This window comes from Xiphophorus maculatus, chromosome 1, assembly GCF_002775205.1.
Source record: "Xiphophorus maculatus strain JP 163 A chromosome 1, X_maculatus-5.0-male, whole genome shotgun sequence".
Taxonomy (NCBI): Eukaryota; Metazoa; Chordata; class Actinopteri; order Cyprinodontiformes; family Poeciliidae; genus Xiphophorus; species Xiphophorus maculatus.
Window position 1 is genome coordinate 26,204,221 of NC_036443.1, and position 15,363 is coordinate 26,219,583.

The 15,363-nt window shown below is 37.9% G+C and overlaps 1 protein-coding gene across 2 annotated transcripts in view; it reads right to left on the reverse strand.

Annotated features, from left to right (window-relative positions):
- Nucleotides 1–15,363, reverse strand: part of LOC102222768 (rap guanine nucleotide exchange factor 3-like) — a 34,498-nt gene that overhangs the window by 5,599 nt on the left and 13,536 nt on the right. For both annotated transcript variants that reach the window (XM_023331356.1, XM_023331351.1), the window contains 14 exons: nucleotides 7,990–8,096; nucleotides 7,791–7,912; nucleotides 5,800–5,977; nucleotides 4,815–4,899; nucleotides 4,635–4,695; nucleotides 3,375–3,451; nucleotides 3,133–3,279; nucleotides 2,935–3,041; nucleotides 2,417–2,505; nucleotides 2,249–2,327; nucleotides 1,999–2,149; nucleotides 1,794–1,876; nucleotides 1,659–1,689; nucleotides 1,429–1,504 (listed from right to left, as the gene is read on the reverse strand). In XM_023331356.1, the coding sequence (XP_023187124.1) occupies nucleotides 1,429–1,504; nucleotides 1,659–1,689; nucleotides 1,794–1,876; nucleotides 1,999–2,149; nucleotides 2,249–2,327; nucleotides 2,417–2,505; nucleotides 2,935–3,041; nucleotides 3,133–3,279; nucleotides 3,375–3,451; nucleotides 4,635–4,695; nucleotides 4,815–4,899; nucleotides 5,800–5,977; nucleotides 7,791–7,912; nucleotides 7,990–8,096 (1,393 nt within the window). The remainder of the gene's footprint in view (nucleotides 1–1,428; nucleotides 1,505–1,658; nucleotides 1,690–1,793; nucleotides 1,877–1,998; nucleotides 2,150–2,248; nucleotides 2,328–2,416; nucleotides 2,506–2,934; nucleotides 3,042–3,132; nucleotides 3,280–3,374; nucleotides 3,452–4,634; nucleotides 4,696–4,814; nucleotides 4,900–5,799; nucleotides 5,978–7,790; nucleotides 7,913–7,989; nucleotides 8,097–15,363) is intronic.

Genomic DNA, 15,363 nt, shown 5'->3' on the forward strand with positions numbered 1-15,363 from the left:
ATTTTTGGTCTAGTTTTAAATGCAAATATCTTATTACACATGAAACAAGACAAAACTAACTTACAAGTGGCACCTCTGCAATATATCAGAACCTGTTTTAAGTCAATAATTAATATTGATAAGTATTTCATTTACAACTTGGCATTTTCCCCATGTTTAAAATTAAATAATCTTCCAGTACGTTTGATCAATAAGAAGCAATTATTGACTTAAAACAACCTCTTATATTTTGATGACAAGTAACTTGTAAGTTAGTTTACTTATTTCCAGTGGACTAAGATATTTTCACTAGACACTAGACCAAAAATACTTGGTAAAATTTAGTTTTTGCAGTGCAACTTGAATCAGCTAAACTTTCTCTATGCAACCTAAAGTGCATTAGAGAGAAATACACATAAGTAAAAGTAGACTGTTACCTAAACAAATCATAAATAAATGAGGGATGCATGAGAAAACAGATAAAAACAAGATTATTATAAGGTAATAATGGCTTTTTCAAATATGTATATTATAACTTTTTGCATTATTTTTTTATTCAAAAATATGTTAATTCTTATCTAAGGCATCTTCTCAACATGCCAGCATATTTGGTAAAAAGTGTGATGGTTTCACAATTTCAGAATTCTGGTACAAATAAAAGCAAAATTGTTGAATTTCTTCAACCTATAAACCCCTTCACATTATTGGCACCCCTGATAAAGACTAACAGTTATGGAGACCTGAATACTTAAAGACACTCTGCTACAGTTCTCAAACAGGTGATTCACAACATGAGTGATTAAAAAATATAAACTTGGTTTTTGTGCAGATTTGTTTGTCACTGTTTAAGCTTTCTTAACTGCTCTGCCTGTAGCTTTGGACAGATTTAGGTGAGTATTCTCTTGTAGCTATTTCATAACTTATGAAGATCAACATATCTCTAACTTAATAGAAATGCAATAAAATATCTTGTGCCAATATATTTGAAGAAGGCACTGAGCCACTAGGTGTCACTGTTCTTGTGCATTTAAAGTAGAAACGTAAACATAATGAGTGTTTGCCGCTGCACTGGTGATAAAGGATGTTTGTTGTTGGAACGTGTTTGTTTGCACATATGAACTGGAATATTAATTTCTGCATATCTGATAGGTAAAAAACTATTGGAAGAAGGACATTTGGACTATTTTGTCAAAATAAAAGGATGCAATCAGAGTGCATAAATAATAATCTCTAACATAGCAGAACTAAAGAGAAAAAGGATTTTTTTTTTTTGGTTTGCCTTATTTAATGCAAATCAGTAATGAGTATGGACATTTTGAAATCTTATTTTAAAAACTTTAAGCAATACAAATAAAACAGTCGATGTACTTCGATGTATAAATGTGTTACATTCTCGCTGATTTACTAATTAATTGGTTTGTCTGATTTAAGATCCAGAGCGTTGCGCACCTTTATCCTGTGCTTTGATTGGCTGCAGCCTCCCAACTGGCTCCTCACAGCTTGAAAACCAATCAAACTGGTGATTCTGCCGAATGCAACAAAATGACTCAGTGATCAGTGAGAGAAGAGATATTTTGAAATTAAAGTGTATTAATGAGTGTGTTAGAAGTGCTTTTCTAGTCATACTGGCCACTCAAAGCACTAGACAACAAAAGCATCGATTATAAATAAAAACTCACCCTGCTCAGCGACTGATAGCCGTTCTCCATCCTGTCAATTCATAACAAAGATAAAAATGGTGTCCCATAGTATTATTTAGTGTTCATGAATTAATTTCTTGCAAAAATAGCAGGAACTAAGTGAAAAATATTTACACTTTTGTTCTTCTTCTTTCCCTAAACTGTTCCTTCAGGATGCTGGACAAACGATAATCAGCTGCAACCTCCTTTTTCAGTTTCTGCTTGAGCCAAGAAGAAAAACAAGCAAAAGAATTACTCAAGTGTTATCTCATTAATAAAACTGATTATTTGTTCTTTTTGTATTTAATGACGACCAGTTAATCCGAGTCTGATTTCTCACCTCCAGAAAGTCCCCAACTTCTGGGTCTTCTTTCAGCAGAAGGCCATACAGCGCCACCCACTGGGCAATCAGCTTCACTACCTTCTGTTTGGTGTTGAAGATGTAAGCAGTCTTCTCCTGATCTGAGCCTTTGGACAACTCTGCCTGGTAAGTGCAAAGATGGTTAAGGGTCTAACACAATCAGTAGACATTATAATTTTCTGCAGCACTCTCCAAAGTGTGAGTAAACTGAAAACATTGGTCAGGATATTGATGCTGCAAAGCTAAGCACAGCTGGCTGGACGGCATGAAGACTTTATGTGTGAGCAGGAAGTCGCTCACGCAGGGATCTGAGGGGAGACAAACATCACGATCAATAGTCAGCTGTATCTGATCATCTGGAAAATTAGAAAAGCATGGGGATGTGGTTTAATCTCACCTATAGGATCATTTCCATTGGAATCCAGCTTCAGTGTGTCCAGTAGATGTTCCAGGATTTTTTCAGGTGTTCCTGACATAACTGTGTATCTGTAACAAAAAGGAAAGGAAGAAAACTTCTTCAATGCCTTGCACTGCTTCATTGCGCTACCTTGGGCTTAACCAGGGTCTTTTATTTATTTAAAATATTTTTTTCCAATTCATGTAGTAGGGAACATTGCTTTTTCATAAAAGCACTGACAAAAAAAATCTTGTTAGATCTTTGGTGTGTATATTTGGATAGATGACATCACAAAAGGCACATAAGCTTTCATTAGAGAACATTATGGTGGATCAGCAGCTTTTGACATATAGTACTCTGACAACATTTACCTCAAGTCAGGATAAAAATTACTATTAGACAAATTGTTAATGGCTGGGCTGAAAGAACAAGACAGTATTTTCAGATGTATAAATGAAGCACGAATGAATACAGTCCTAGCATTTGTGTTAGGGAAGAAATATTTGAGTGTGACTCACCTGCTGTTGGCTGCTGCTCCCCCTTGACCATTGCCGTCTGCGCTCTTCTCCAACACAAGGACGGTCTTCCCATGCTCCTCCAGTCGCACCGTGTTAGCCTCCACATCCTGGAGAACGGAGCAGAAAATTGCAGTTTTGTTGGTGACATGTTGCAGGTAATGGAGCTCTCATGTAAAGTTAGGAGGATGTCAGACAAACCTTAAGGATTCGAATGAAATCCTGTTTGTCAACACGGAGGAAGTGGCAGTTGTCCTCTCTCAGGATGATGGTGGCGGCACGCGGCGCATCGTTCAGCAAAGCTAGCTGCCCAAAGTCCTCGCCCTCATGCAGCGTGGTCACGATGCCCTGTTTGAACACAAGTCACATGAGCGTGACAAATCTTTCAGTAAGTGAAAAACAGCTCAGATCTGAGTGAAGCTATGAGCCGTGTTCAGGGTTACCTTTCCATGTGTGATCACGTTCACTGAGCCTTTCCAGATGATGTACCAGGAGGTTCCTTTATCCCCCTGACTGAACACTGCATCACAATAAAACACAGTCAGCACCAACATTGTTCACCTGCACACATCTTTGTCAATAAATTACTATGACAACCCCGCTTACATTGCACCTTTCGTATTATATGCTGCATTAACTCTCATAATCATGAGCAAGGAGGCACGGTAGAGAGCAAAAAACAACAAAAAAAAGTTAATTATCTGCTCGCCTTTAGTGTAGAGAAAAATGAATAAAGGCCTAAAGAGGCTGAATGCTTAAAATTGTATAAAGTGAAGGAGTACAGGCATGAATCCTGTTATGGTGTCATATGTGTATTAATAATATTAATATTATTAAAATACATTAATATTCAGATGAATGCTGTTTAGCAAGATGCAGAGGAACTCAATATCTTATTTGACCAGATTGTTAAAGGCGACCTACTATGCTTCCTTGAACAGATTAAGATAGGTCTTATCTTAATTAAATTTTTTTGCACAAAATCATTCTTAGATAATGAGATTTTAGTCTGCTGAGTTCACTAGCAGAGTCCTTTCAGAATAAGCTATTTTATTGTGCCATCACACTTTAAATCCAAATAAGCTGACACTGGCCACGCCCCCCAGCTCAATGTTTACACCTGCATGTTAACATGGCTGCAACATGTGCAATTATACAACCGTACGTCTTTGAAAAGCAGAAGTAGAGCCTCCTGCACAACCAAGCAGCAAGCAACAAGTGGTTTCTGGATGGTTAGTCAACAGCAAAATAATTGTCCTTTCCAGAAGCCATTGTACAGCATAGAGGTAAAACCAGCTGACCAAACGTCCTGGCCCTCAGCGAGGGCTGCAAGGTAATGGCCTGTATATAATTGCTATCCTTTGTGGACCAGAGAAAATGCACAATAAATTCTAACTTCAAAACCCATTTCTTGTTTTTAAAAATAAGAAATGGTTATAAATTTGTTATGAATTGTTATAAATTTGTATATAACAATTCCACCCTAATAACAAATTTAAAAGAGTCAAATGACCAAATAAAAAAACTTTCACACCCATGATAAACAAAACAGAAAGGCTCCACCTATGTTGATTTAGCTTGCTAATCTGAAATGAAGTGCAAACACATAATCCCATGTAAGTCATCAGTTATTAACTATCCAGTTTCCCTCTGTAAGAACTAAGAGCCGGTCTGAGCGATAATATCAGTAATGAATCACTTACAGACTGTTCCAGACTTGACGTGGGATTCAAACACCAGCACTGCGGCCAGCTCCTTCCGCACCTACAGACACAACACAGTAAAGACAGGAAGCCTAGCATTAGACTATACAGAAGTGGATTATTAACTAAATAAAAGCAGAAACATAAGGGATGTGTTGAAGCTAGGAAGAAAGGACTGACTGAAGATGAGAGATGAGCAGCGGCTTTCACATGGAGCAGCTCCTCATAGATGACCTCGATGTCCTCGGCGCTCCTCTGACTGGGACTGCACAACCAACAAATAATCAACATGAGCATGGCATCTATCTGTCCTGGTTCTTTACACTGGCACAGGAACCTCAGACATATTTTAAGCAAATCATGCGACTACTGATTTATACTAGGGATACAAACAACTGATTACCTTACGATTAATTGTTCACTAACGGTTTATCAGAGTGAAATTAGCTCCAATTGTGTAACTAGTAACATCCATTAGACCTTCTTTTAGTGTTGTAATTTGGCCGACATTCAGTAGAGGGCATCGTTGATCATCTTTAATAAACAAAGCCAGTTGACAGAAAGATGGTGGAAACATAACAGAGCAAGAAAGAGAAATGGTCCAAACTGTTGTGGGATGCAAAATGTACTTTATGCGGTTCTGTTTAGAAATTAAGCTTTTAAGTTATCACCTTAATAGTACTCGTTGTACTACTAAGGTGAGGAGGATGTGATGACAGAAAAGCGGAGGGGAAAACAAAGAAAATATTTCTTCATGTGCAATCACAGATGAACATCTCTCCGTTCATTGGGAATTACATGTTTCACATATTTTATTCTTATATTTTTCTGTTGAGCAACTTCAGAAGTTTCTGTTTTATTATATCTTATACATATGTTTAATTTTAATAATGTGAGAAAACCAAAATCTTTTGTTTATTCAGTAATATGCAGCTGACACAAAATAATCTTAAAATGTAATGATGTTTTTTTAAATTCAGTATATTATGAAAAATGTAGCTCTTATGTTATGAAAAGACAGTCGACACAGGTTTTTACTAGGGTTGTTAAGAAAATGGCTGCTTATTGATTGATAAGATCAATTGGCTTTAGATTTACTCATTAATTAACAACTTGCATCCCCAATAAATACACAACAAACTGTCCAGCAGCTTTACATGCTGACCATTTGCGTAGAATCATGGTGAGCAGCGCATCGGGGCCCAGCTGAGACAGCAGGGACAGAGCTTCATGCAGCTCGTCCTCCAAGTCCTTCTCGTTGGAGACATGGTTCAGGCCAAACTCCGAGTCCTGGAACCGGTAGAACTGTGTGTCCTTGTCAAGGAAGTTCGGATCCTGTTTCACTGGAAACATTCACAAAAAGGGAAAAGACGGCAGGATTTAAAAATTCGTTCACTTCAAATACAGAAAAACCGTGCCTGTAAAAGAATTCACCTCTTTGGATGTTTCACCCATTTAACTGAATTCCCAAATAAGTCATGTTGAATAAGATTAGAAAAATATATTTAAAAAATCATTTAATTTCAACAAAATAATTACAAATAAAAATATGTAACATAAATTAAATGTGTGGAGACTCCATGGTCAAGTGGCAGATGAGACCAAAGTGGAGTAACATCACCAACACCAACCCATTGTGAAGCATGGTGGTGGCAGCATCATCCTGGAGGCAGTTTGGTTCTATCTGCAAGGGAACTACGACTTCAGAGAACACTTATTTATCAGCAAGATGACCCAAAGCATTTAGCTAAAGCTACGCAGAAATGGTTTGAAGAAAACAAGGTGGATGTTCTGAAAGGGCCCAGTCAAAGCTCAGACCTCAGTCACATAGACGACTTGTGGCTAGGTTGAAATGGGACGTTCACAGTCAATTCCCATGCAACCTGGCAGCTGTATCAGTTTTCAGTTTGACATTAAAGTTGTTTTTGTCACAAAAGCCACATTTTGTTGATTATAATTGATTTATAAATAAAATAATAAAAAGGGTAAAGCATCCAAGGAGCTGAGTACTATTTACAGGCACTGCAATTTCCCCGTCAGACGTTTTGACCTTGCGGTAAATTTAGTTTTCAGGTAAGAGCTTCATAAAAATCCAGATACATGGAAATAAGTAGAAATTGTTTCTGAGTTCCTGTTAGCTCCTGATGAAGCACTTCTGTCCTGATTAGAGTGTTCTCCATCAGAATAACAGAGCATCATCTCAGAAGCATGAACAGCGAGAAAACCCTTGACCCAGCAGAAAACACTGCCAGACCGATGCCACGATATTCATGGTCACTGAATTTCAAGCTATTCAAACCCTTCTGGAAAATGTTTGAGTATGCTTCTGCTGCAGAGATTATCATCAGCATAAATGAAAGACATTAAATATGGGAGAATCATCAGACATCCATCATTGGTATGCATCTTCAATTACGCAAAGATCCAATAATTTCATGAATATTAATACAATATGTCTTGAGATCAGCTGTTTCATTGTTGTTTTATTCATGTTTGTTAAAATTGTTATGTTTTGACAGTATGGTATGAGACAAATAACATCTAAAAAATCAACTCCTCTGAGTATCCATCTGCAAAAATGCACCTCTCCATGTCAGAAACAACCAATCAGAGCCAGGAGTAATGACTTAGTGCTGTCAAATAGGCTTGTGTATGTGCTGCTAAAAGGCACAAAAATAACTTACTGCCAGGAGAACAGCTTATCCGATGTCATTAGTGGATATGCTAACTAGCCTTAGCATTCGTAGCTAATGCTAAGGCCATGTTGTGGTGAACCAGCTGTAGTGTAGAAGAGCAATGAGTTACATGTACACCAGAGTGATTGACAGCACTAAGACCGTCGTCCTGGATCTCTGGTTGTTTCTGACTGAGTGGTGTATTTCTGTAATTAGCACTGGGAGCATTGGGAGAAGGCAGAGGATCCTTTTTTTCACATTTTATCTGTTTTGTACTGTAACAACATGACAACATTTTTCCATTTCATTTTTCTAAGTAAAAGATACAGACTGCAGCTTTAAATTACACATAACTGGACTATATTTGTTTTTTACAAATTAAATGACTTCTAAAGGCAATCAAGATTTTTATCAAAATGTGAAGTTTTCCAAGGCAGAGTAAGGGAATTTTCAACATTGAAGCTGGATTTAACGTCCTCACCATGAACGAGGATTCCCTCGTCCACCAAGACCTGCCACATTCCAACAGCCTGACTTCTTGACTGCAGGCATTCGTTCTGTTTCATCAGCCAGTCAACCAACTCCTTCCCTGAGCAGCACTGCCTGGTGGGGAAATGATGCAGATTATAACACATGTAACCCGTATTAGCTGAAGGTAATAACACTGTGAGCTGAAGTACCTGTGTGTTTTCAGGTGATGCTTCCTGTCTCGGATCAGGCCAGGGTTCTTCTCGATCATAACGCTGTACACCGACCTCGCAGCCTTTACGACACGATCTGAAAGAAACTGAATAGAAATGAGGAAATAAGGTGAAGTGATTTTAATTTTGATGGATTTTACTGGAGGTCTTAGACAAAGCAATATGTTTAATTGTGAAGAGGAAGAAATATAATTTATAGTTTACATTTTTTGCAAGCATTCAGAGTCTGAAAAGTGTGGTAAACATTCACTCTCCCTGAGTTCATACGTTGTAGAGCCGTCTTTTGGAGAATGTCTGTAAAACCTTTGCACAATCAGAGAGTTAAGTTTTTGGTGATTACTTTTTTTTTTTACAATAAAGCTTCTTCTATTAACTATTTTCAAATCTTGCCAAGAATTCTCATTTGGATTAATTTATCTGCATTATTCTATATCGCATGTGTCAAACTCAAGGTCCGTGGGCCAAATCCGGTCCTCCATATGTTTTTACGAGGCCTTCTAGACTCTAGAAATAGAACTTTTGAGATAATAGTGTACTTAAATCTTATTTTATCAATTAAATCAGCAGCTTTATCTGTATTGTGTCAAATTATATTAATGTGAAAATATGTTTAATATTATTACAGTATAATAATATATATATATATATATATATATATATATATTACAGTTTGTTATGGGTACTTTTATTAAGATTTTCTGCCACAACTGGCATTTTGAGGACATTCTTGTTACTGATGTGGCCCAAAATGAAAACAGTTTTTCATGCCTGTTTTATATCATTGAATATGATAAACCTTCACCCTAGTTCTTCTCGGTTTAAGCTCCATCCATCCTTCTATTAACTTTGTGACCAGCTAATGAGAAGCATACCAGCAGTATCATACTGACTCCATCACATTCAGGGTCACCAGAGAAACCTGATACACATCTACTGACCCCCTAAACAGCTTATCGCGAATGTTTGTGTGACTTTCTTTCAGTGATGGCTTTCTTTTCGCTGCTCTTCTAGATTTGTATGACTAATAGTTGTCATGTCAATAGGTGATGTCATCTGAGTTGTGAATCTCTAGATTTATCTTGGATTTTGTGTCTAAAAATGCAAGGCAGGGTATTAAGGTGTTTGCATTTGCAAGAATTTGTAACAAAAACAGTTAATTTCACTGAAACAGACGATTTCTGCAACATTATCAAATATATAATTATCCAGAAAATGCTCTGACAAATGTTAGTTTACAAGAGAAAAGGGGGGACGCACTTTTCATCACAGTAATCCCCCCTACTTAAACCCACCCCCAGTGTGGAAATCATGTGTGATGGCGTGTACATCAACATCGTGAGTGGAGATTTCTGTAGGTGTTGAAGTGTGACTTAATGTGTGTGAGTGTGGGTTGCATGAGGGTGAGAACGCGTTAAAAATGGCTCTGCGAAACTCTCCCACACCCCACTGAGTTCCCAGCCTGTGCAGCTCGTTCTGTAGCTGGTACACAGCAACAACAAACTTTCGCCTTCTCACCACCCTCTACGTTTTTTTTCTTTTCTTTGAGCCAAAACTTTCCATTGAAAGTCTGAAGCAGAAGCACAGAGGTGGGTTTCCGTCACTTTAGAGGGCTTACAACAGCTTCCTGTACACTGATAGTGTAACAGCAGCCTACTTAACACTAATCCCACCTGAACTTACTTTCTAGTAAACCAGGTCAGTTTTCTGGCCTAATCTAATACCTGCCATTATGTGGACTTATTCTGACCTGAAATGTCCCCACATTTTCTGCGCGCAGACAGATTTAGGTCACCACAATGTGATTAACACAAGTGTCCACATGCAACTCAATGAGCTCTGGCTTAAAACATTAAACGACTAGAGATTGGGGCCCAAAGTCTGTCAGCCACTCATGCACACAAAAATCTTATGTAATAAAAAAGGGCTTGGTTTATGGCTTTGTAATACCCGGTAATTCAGGATGCTTCAAGTTCATTGCATGACCTACATTTTATGACTGAGCGTGGTGGGACCTTTGCTCCTCCCAGTCTTGTTTGCCTACAGACACCTCCTGCACGTCTTGTGATTACAAGAGTGGCTCAGACGCTTGCATGTTTGCATTCTGGATTTTCTTCAGGAGGCTGTTGTTTGCCCAAGGTGGTGGACTTGAGATCCGCAGAGCTCCACATTGACTGTGTGCTATTTTATTTAATATTATTCGGTAAGTGGAGTTTAGAGAGAACTATGATTTATAGAGACAGAAAGACTACAGCACACTGTTAAGCATGTACAATGTTCTGAAAACATTTTGTTTTCTCTTTTGTGTCACAGTTTTATGTTTCAGACTGAACTAAAGGGTTTGACAAACAAACTATCCTGCCCTCAAAAAAGTAATTGTCCTGTAAACTTAATAAGCTGGGCCGCCATCAGCGACTGCTGTCAATCGTTTGTGTTAACTAGGAATAAGTTTTACAGACCTGTAGAGAAATTAAAGTTAAAACACAACAGCCCGTTAAGTCAAACAGAATGGTGATTGAATTAAAGTCCAGATTTTGACTAAGTCACTCCTAACCTTCAGTTTGTTTTGTGAGTCACATATAAGTGGACTTGGAAGTGTTTTTCAGATTATTGTTCTCTGCTGCATAACCAAAGTGCACTTGAGCTAAGAGTCACAAACTGGAGGGTGGAAGTTCTCCTTCAACTGAAGAGCAGAATTCATGGTTCAATCTGAGGTTGAAACAATCCGATTAATCGCAATGAATCGATAGTGAAATAATTGTCAACTAATTAAGTAATCAATTATTAACTAGAGTATACAGATGAAACATGCAAATTTGCTAAAAAGAGAAAGATATCAAGAGCAGAATTAAGCCAAAAGTGTATAAAATTATATACATTTTGTATTTAAGATAAAAAAAAAAAAACTTTCTTCATTTGTAAATATAGTCAACCCAGAACTCCTCAAGACATAGTTTTAGTTTCACTTGGTTCAATTTCTGTAAAAACTCATATTAAGCACCTGTTGTTATGCAATTATTTATCAGTTAATTAAAAGATTAACCCTACACTGTTAAGTCAAGCAGAAATGACTGAAATACTTTCAGATGTTGATGTTAAAAGTATTTTCTTTAGCTGAAGATGCATTTCTTTGCTTCAAAAGATCAATCATCCACTAAAGAAATGCAGTGATATTACATTTTAGGCAATAGAATATTTATTTTATTCTTTAATTTTTTAAAGGAATTGTATAATTTACACTTTTTAATGTATTTTAAATAATGCATAAAAAAGTTTAAGTGGTTAAATGAAAATCTGCTGAATGTAGCAATTTTTTTCAATTGACTAATCGTCAAAATTATCCACCATGTTTGACTGTCAGAATTATATATATATTTTTAATGAATTATGTTAGTTTTTTGTCAGATGTAACCAAAATGTGTCACTTTTCTTTAGTCAGTCCACAAAATAAATTCAGTCAGTCTTTGGGAATGTCGAGATGTGTTATTGGCAGAAATGAGACCGTTTGTTTTCTCAGTTGTGTTTTTTGTCTTAGAATATTCCTTTGGATGCCATTGTTGCCCAGGTGACCTTAACTGAGGCGAGTAAGGCCTGCAGCGCTTTAGATTTTTCTATAAGTTAAAAACAGCATTTTCTATTCATTCCCATCAGCTGTGTTTGATATGAAAAAGTGTTTGATCATGTGAGTCGTCTAAGGTTGACGAACATGGTTTTTACACCACTGTAAGCCTCAGACGCAACATGGGGGTAGTTAGTGTGAGCAGAGGCGTCTGTGAAACCTCCCTGGAGTAAGGCTGTCTGGAGGTCACCAGTGTTCCCAGTGTTCCCAGGGGCCCGTTTTCCCCCTGAGACTCCTAGAGTCACATTCTCAGGCATGTCAGAACCAAAACGTATGTCCCTTATGAGACGACTTTCCATTACCTACGCAAGTTCTTTAAAAATAATCACTTCCAAAGCCATATGTCACAGAGAGGTCTACCCCCTCACTGCTAAACCTGACAATTATGTAAACATGCAGAGTGCAGAACTATTTTTCATTTTATGCAACATATTTGAACTCTCTCAGCTGCTGTTTTTATTTGTGGCCTTGGGTTTACACACTGGTGATCTAGTCATGTCATATACAGCTATAACCCTGTAGGTAATTGCTCTAAGTGAATCTAACTGTATAGCAAATATACTGTAAATCTCACATGCTGACCTGCCAAAAGGTGTGTAAAACAAAGAGCAGTTAAATATACTGTCAGTCTGTGTGCAGCAATAATTCAAACATACAGCCTATATACAAGTTCTCGAGGGAGCAAATGTATGAATCTTAGACCAAGGAATACCTTACAAAGGTATTCACACATGCAAACTTTTCATATTTTTCCCACAAACTTCAGTATATTATATGTATCAATAGGATACAAAGTTTTACATTTTTTTAGACAGCTAAAATGTGCAAAGGTTGGCATGCAATCACACTTAGCACCTAACACTACTCACCATCCCTGAACACACTGTCCCCACATCATGTAGCATTATAGTATTGTATTTATAGAGGACCTATTATGCAAAATTCACATTTTGCAAATTTTGGTATTCAATTTGGGTCTGAACTGCTTTTAAAAGCAGCCCAAGTAAGGCACCCAGCAATAAGTTAATGTTTTTTGGTGCCTGGAAAATGAGCTGTTTCAAAAACCTTTGGTATGTAAAGTCACAAATCAACAGGCTCTGTCCTTCACATATCCACCAAAGCTCAGCCCATCATCTGGCAACCCAAGCAGAGCTCCAGCATGTTTCATTGGCTGGTTTTACGAGTGTATGCGCTGTACAATAGGGGTTGAACCAATTAGTCGACTAGTCGACTCTAGGACGTCTCGCGAGTTTTTACATTTCATGTCGACTAGTCGCAGTCATGTGATTGCCGGTGGTGACAGCCTGTGCTGATCTGACAGCACAGTATACGTCACAAGACACAAGAAAAATAAGTTAATACATTAGTTTAAATGATATTTAGATGGATGCATATTTGTGGTTTTACAGTGTTTTTAAAAGGAGATGGAGTTGCAGCTGCAGTCCACTACAAAACACGAGCCGTCTAAAACTCGCCCCCTTCCCGCTAAGGATGTCACTTAGCTGGCTCGCGAGTGTCTTTGTCACGAAAAAATTTAAAATATTTAAATATTATCTATATTATCTATCATGACTATTATCATGATGTAGTCGACCTTAAAAAATATGTAGTCGTTCAACCCCTACTGTACAATGGCTGCTGGAAAACACCAGGTTTTTTTTTTTTTTACTCATCACCCTAAAAACCACTTGCTACATTCTTGTTGGTTGTGCAGGAGGTTCCACTTCTGCTTTTCAAAGGGGTATGGTTGTATAATTGCACATCTGTTTGCAGCCATTTTTATGTGCGACTGTAAATGTTGAGTTGGGGATCGTGGCCAGCAACTTATTTGGATTTAGAGTGACAAGCCCTAAAACGACTCATTCTGAAAGTAGATCACAACAGGCAGAACTGACCACAATAAAATCTCATTATCTAAGAATGATTTTGTGGAAAAAAAAATTGCATAGCCCAACTTAAGCTGTTCAAGGAAGCATAATAGGCCACTTTTAAAGAACAATACTCAACTTCATACTGCAGTGCATCGAAACATTTAGTCAGCCCTGTATGGCAGAGCTGACGCTCGAGTACAAGAAGAAGATTATTGTAATCTGTTCTGTATTTCACATGTGTTTTCTGTTCAGTATTGCCTTCAAAAACTCACTTCTAATCTTGAAAAAAAGATGATACTTTAAACTGCGAAAACCCCCCAAAAACATGCAGTGTAGTTTTATGCTTTGTTGTTATGGGTGGAACGATTAAGAGCGTACAGAGTTTTCCACTCTGTCTCCTCTGTAGGCGAGACGTTTCTTTGTGTCTTTCTCTCTGTGTGACCTTAGTGGGATGTGCTGGGTGAGAAGCAGCACAAGCAGAACACTGCGTGAGCTGACGAGCCGCGTAGCACAGCTCCATGGACTGACTCTGACGCCTCTCTCTTTCTGAGAAAAAGACAAAACAGTTCTTCCGAAGGACACACATTCATCTTGTCATACACCAGAAGGCTGGGGATAGTGCTGGTCATAAATATTGGAGTTTCGATTATTTATCTGAATTGTTCTGTCAGGGTGGAATGATAACAAAGAACTTTAACAGGTTTTTAAAAAAATCAACAATAATTGAGTCCACAGGTTTGAGTTTATTGTGGAGTTTCTCTGATCCACACAGGGTGTAAGAGGTAAATATAAACATATACCACCATAAAAATTTGAAGAAATTTAACTTTAAGAAATTGGAGAGAAGCTGCTCCCTTTTTGGAGCCAATAACCACCTTCTGGCGTAAGTCTGACTGACTACATGACCACTCTGCTTTAACCCTGCTGGTTTTCAGACCCAGGTTTTAAGTATTTCCCATACATTTAAATAAGTTTGAGGCTAGAGTCACTCAAGAATCCTAGTATGAGGTTACTTTATTATTAAATTAATTTAGTGTATTGCACCAGTTTCATTAGCAGAAAAAACAGCCTAAACCATGCTACCTAAATGCTCAAACTTTGTCTCGTCTGACATAAAACTTTTGTAAAAGTTTTGGCTTATGCACATGGGCAAAAGCAACTTTTAGCTGGGTTTGAGCTTCTTTCTTGATGGCACCCTCTCAGTCCGCATTAGCTTCTTCTACATGAGAATGGCTTTAGCCAGCTGTTCCCCAATCATTGCCGGTCATATTTGTCTTCATTTGCAGATCCTGCATGGTTTCTCCATGTTTTTTGGAACCACCTAAATAGTGGTACAAGCTGGACCAAGTCGGCTTCTGCGCAAAAGTGATTTGAGTGACTGCAGAAAGCATTTGTTGATTTGTTTTTGGATTCCTCCTTGACCAACAACATCTCAATCACCATTTTTAATCTGCAAGGAGGTTGTAGTGAGAAGGCAAAAAAACTATAGGTCAATAAATGTGGAGGAAAAGCGCATACAGCGTCAACTAGACTGGGCAACCAGTAACGCACAAGTACACCAAGAGATTTCGATAATCAGGAACTACCGCCAATTTGGCTAGACGTGAACCAGGCATTACCCAGGTAGAGTGACACTTGACAATGGAGAAGAGGCTACTGGTTTCAGAGACAATTCACTCATAATGATTGTAATAGAGTGGTTTATTGCCTCTAGTGTTAAGATATACAGACGTACCTGTTACAGGGATAGTTCATAGTAGGCCAGCTGATTAATGTAAGATGTTTGGGACTGAAGTTAAAACAAAGAAAGGAGTTGGAGTTGTTGTGTTCTGTGTTTAAAGCACGTATCCACATTTTCCCTGCTTT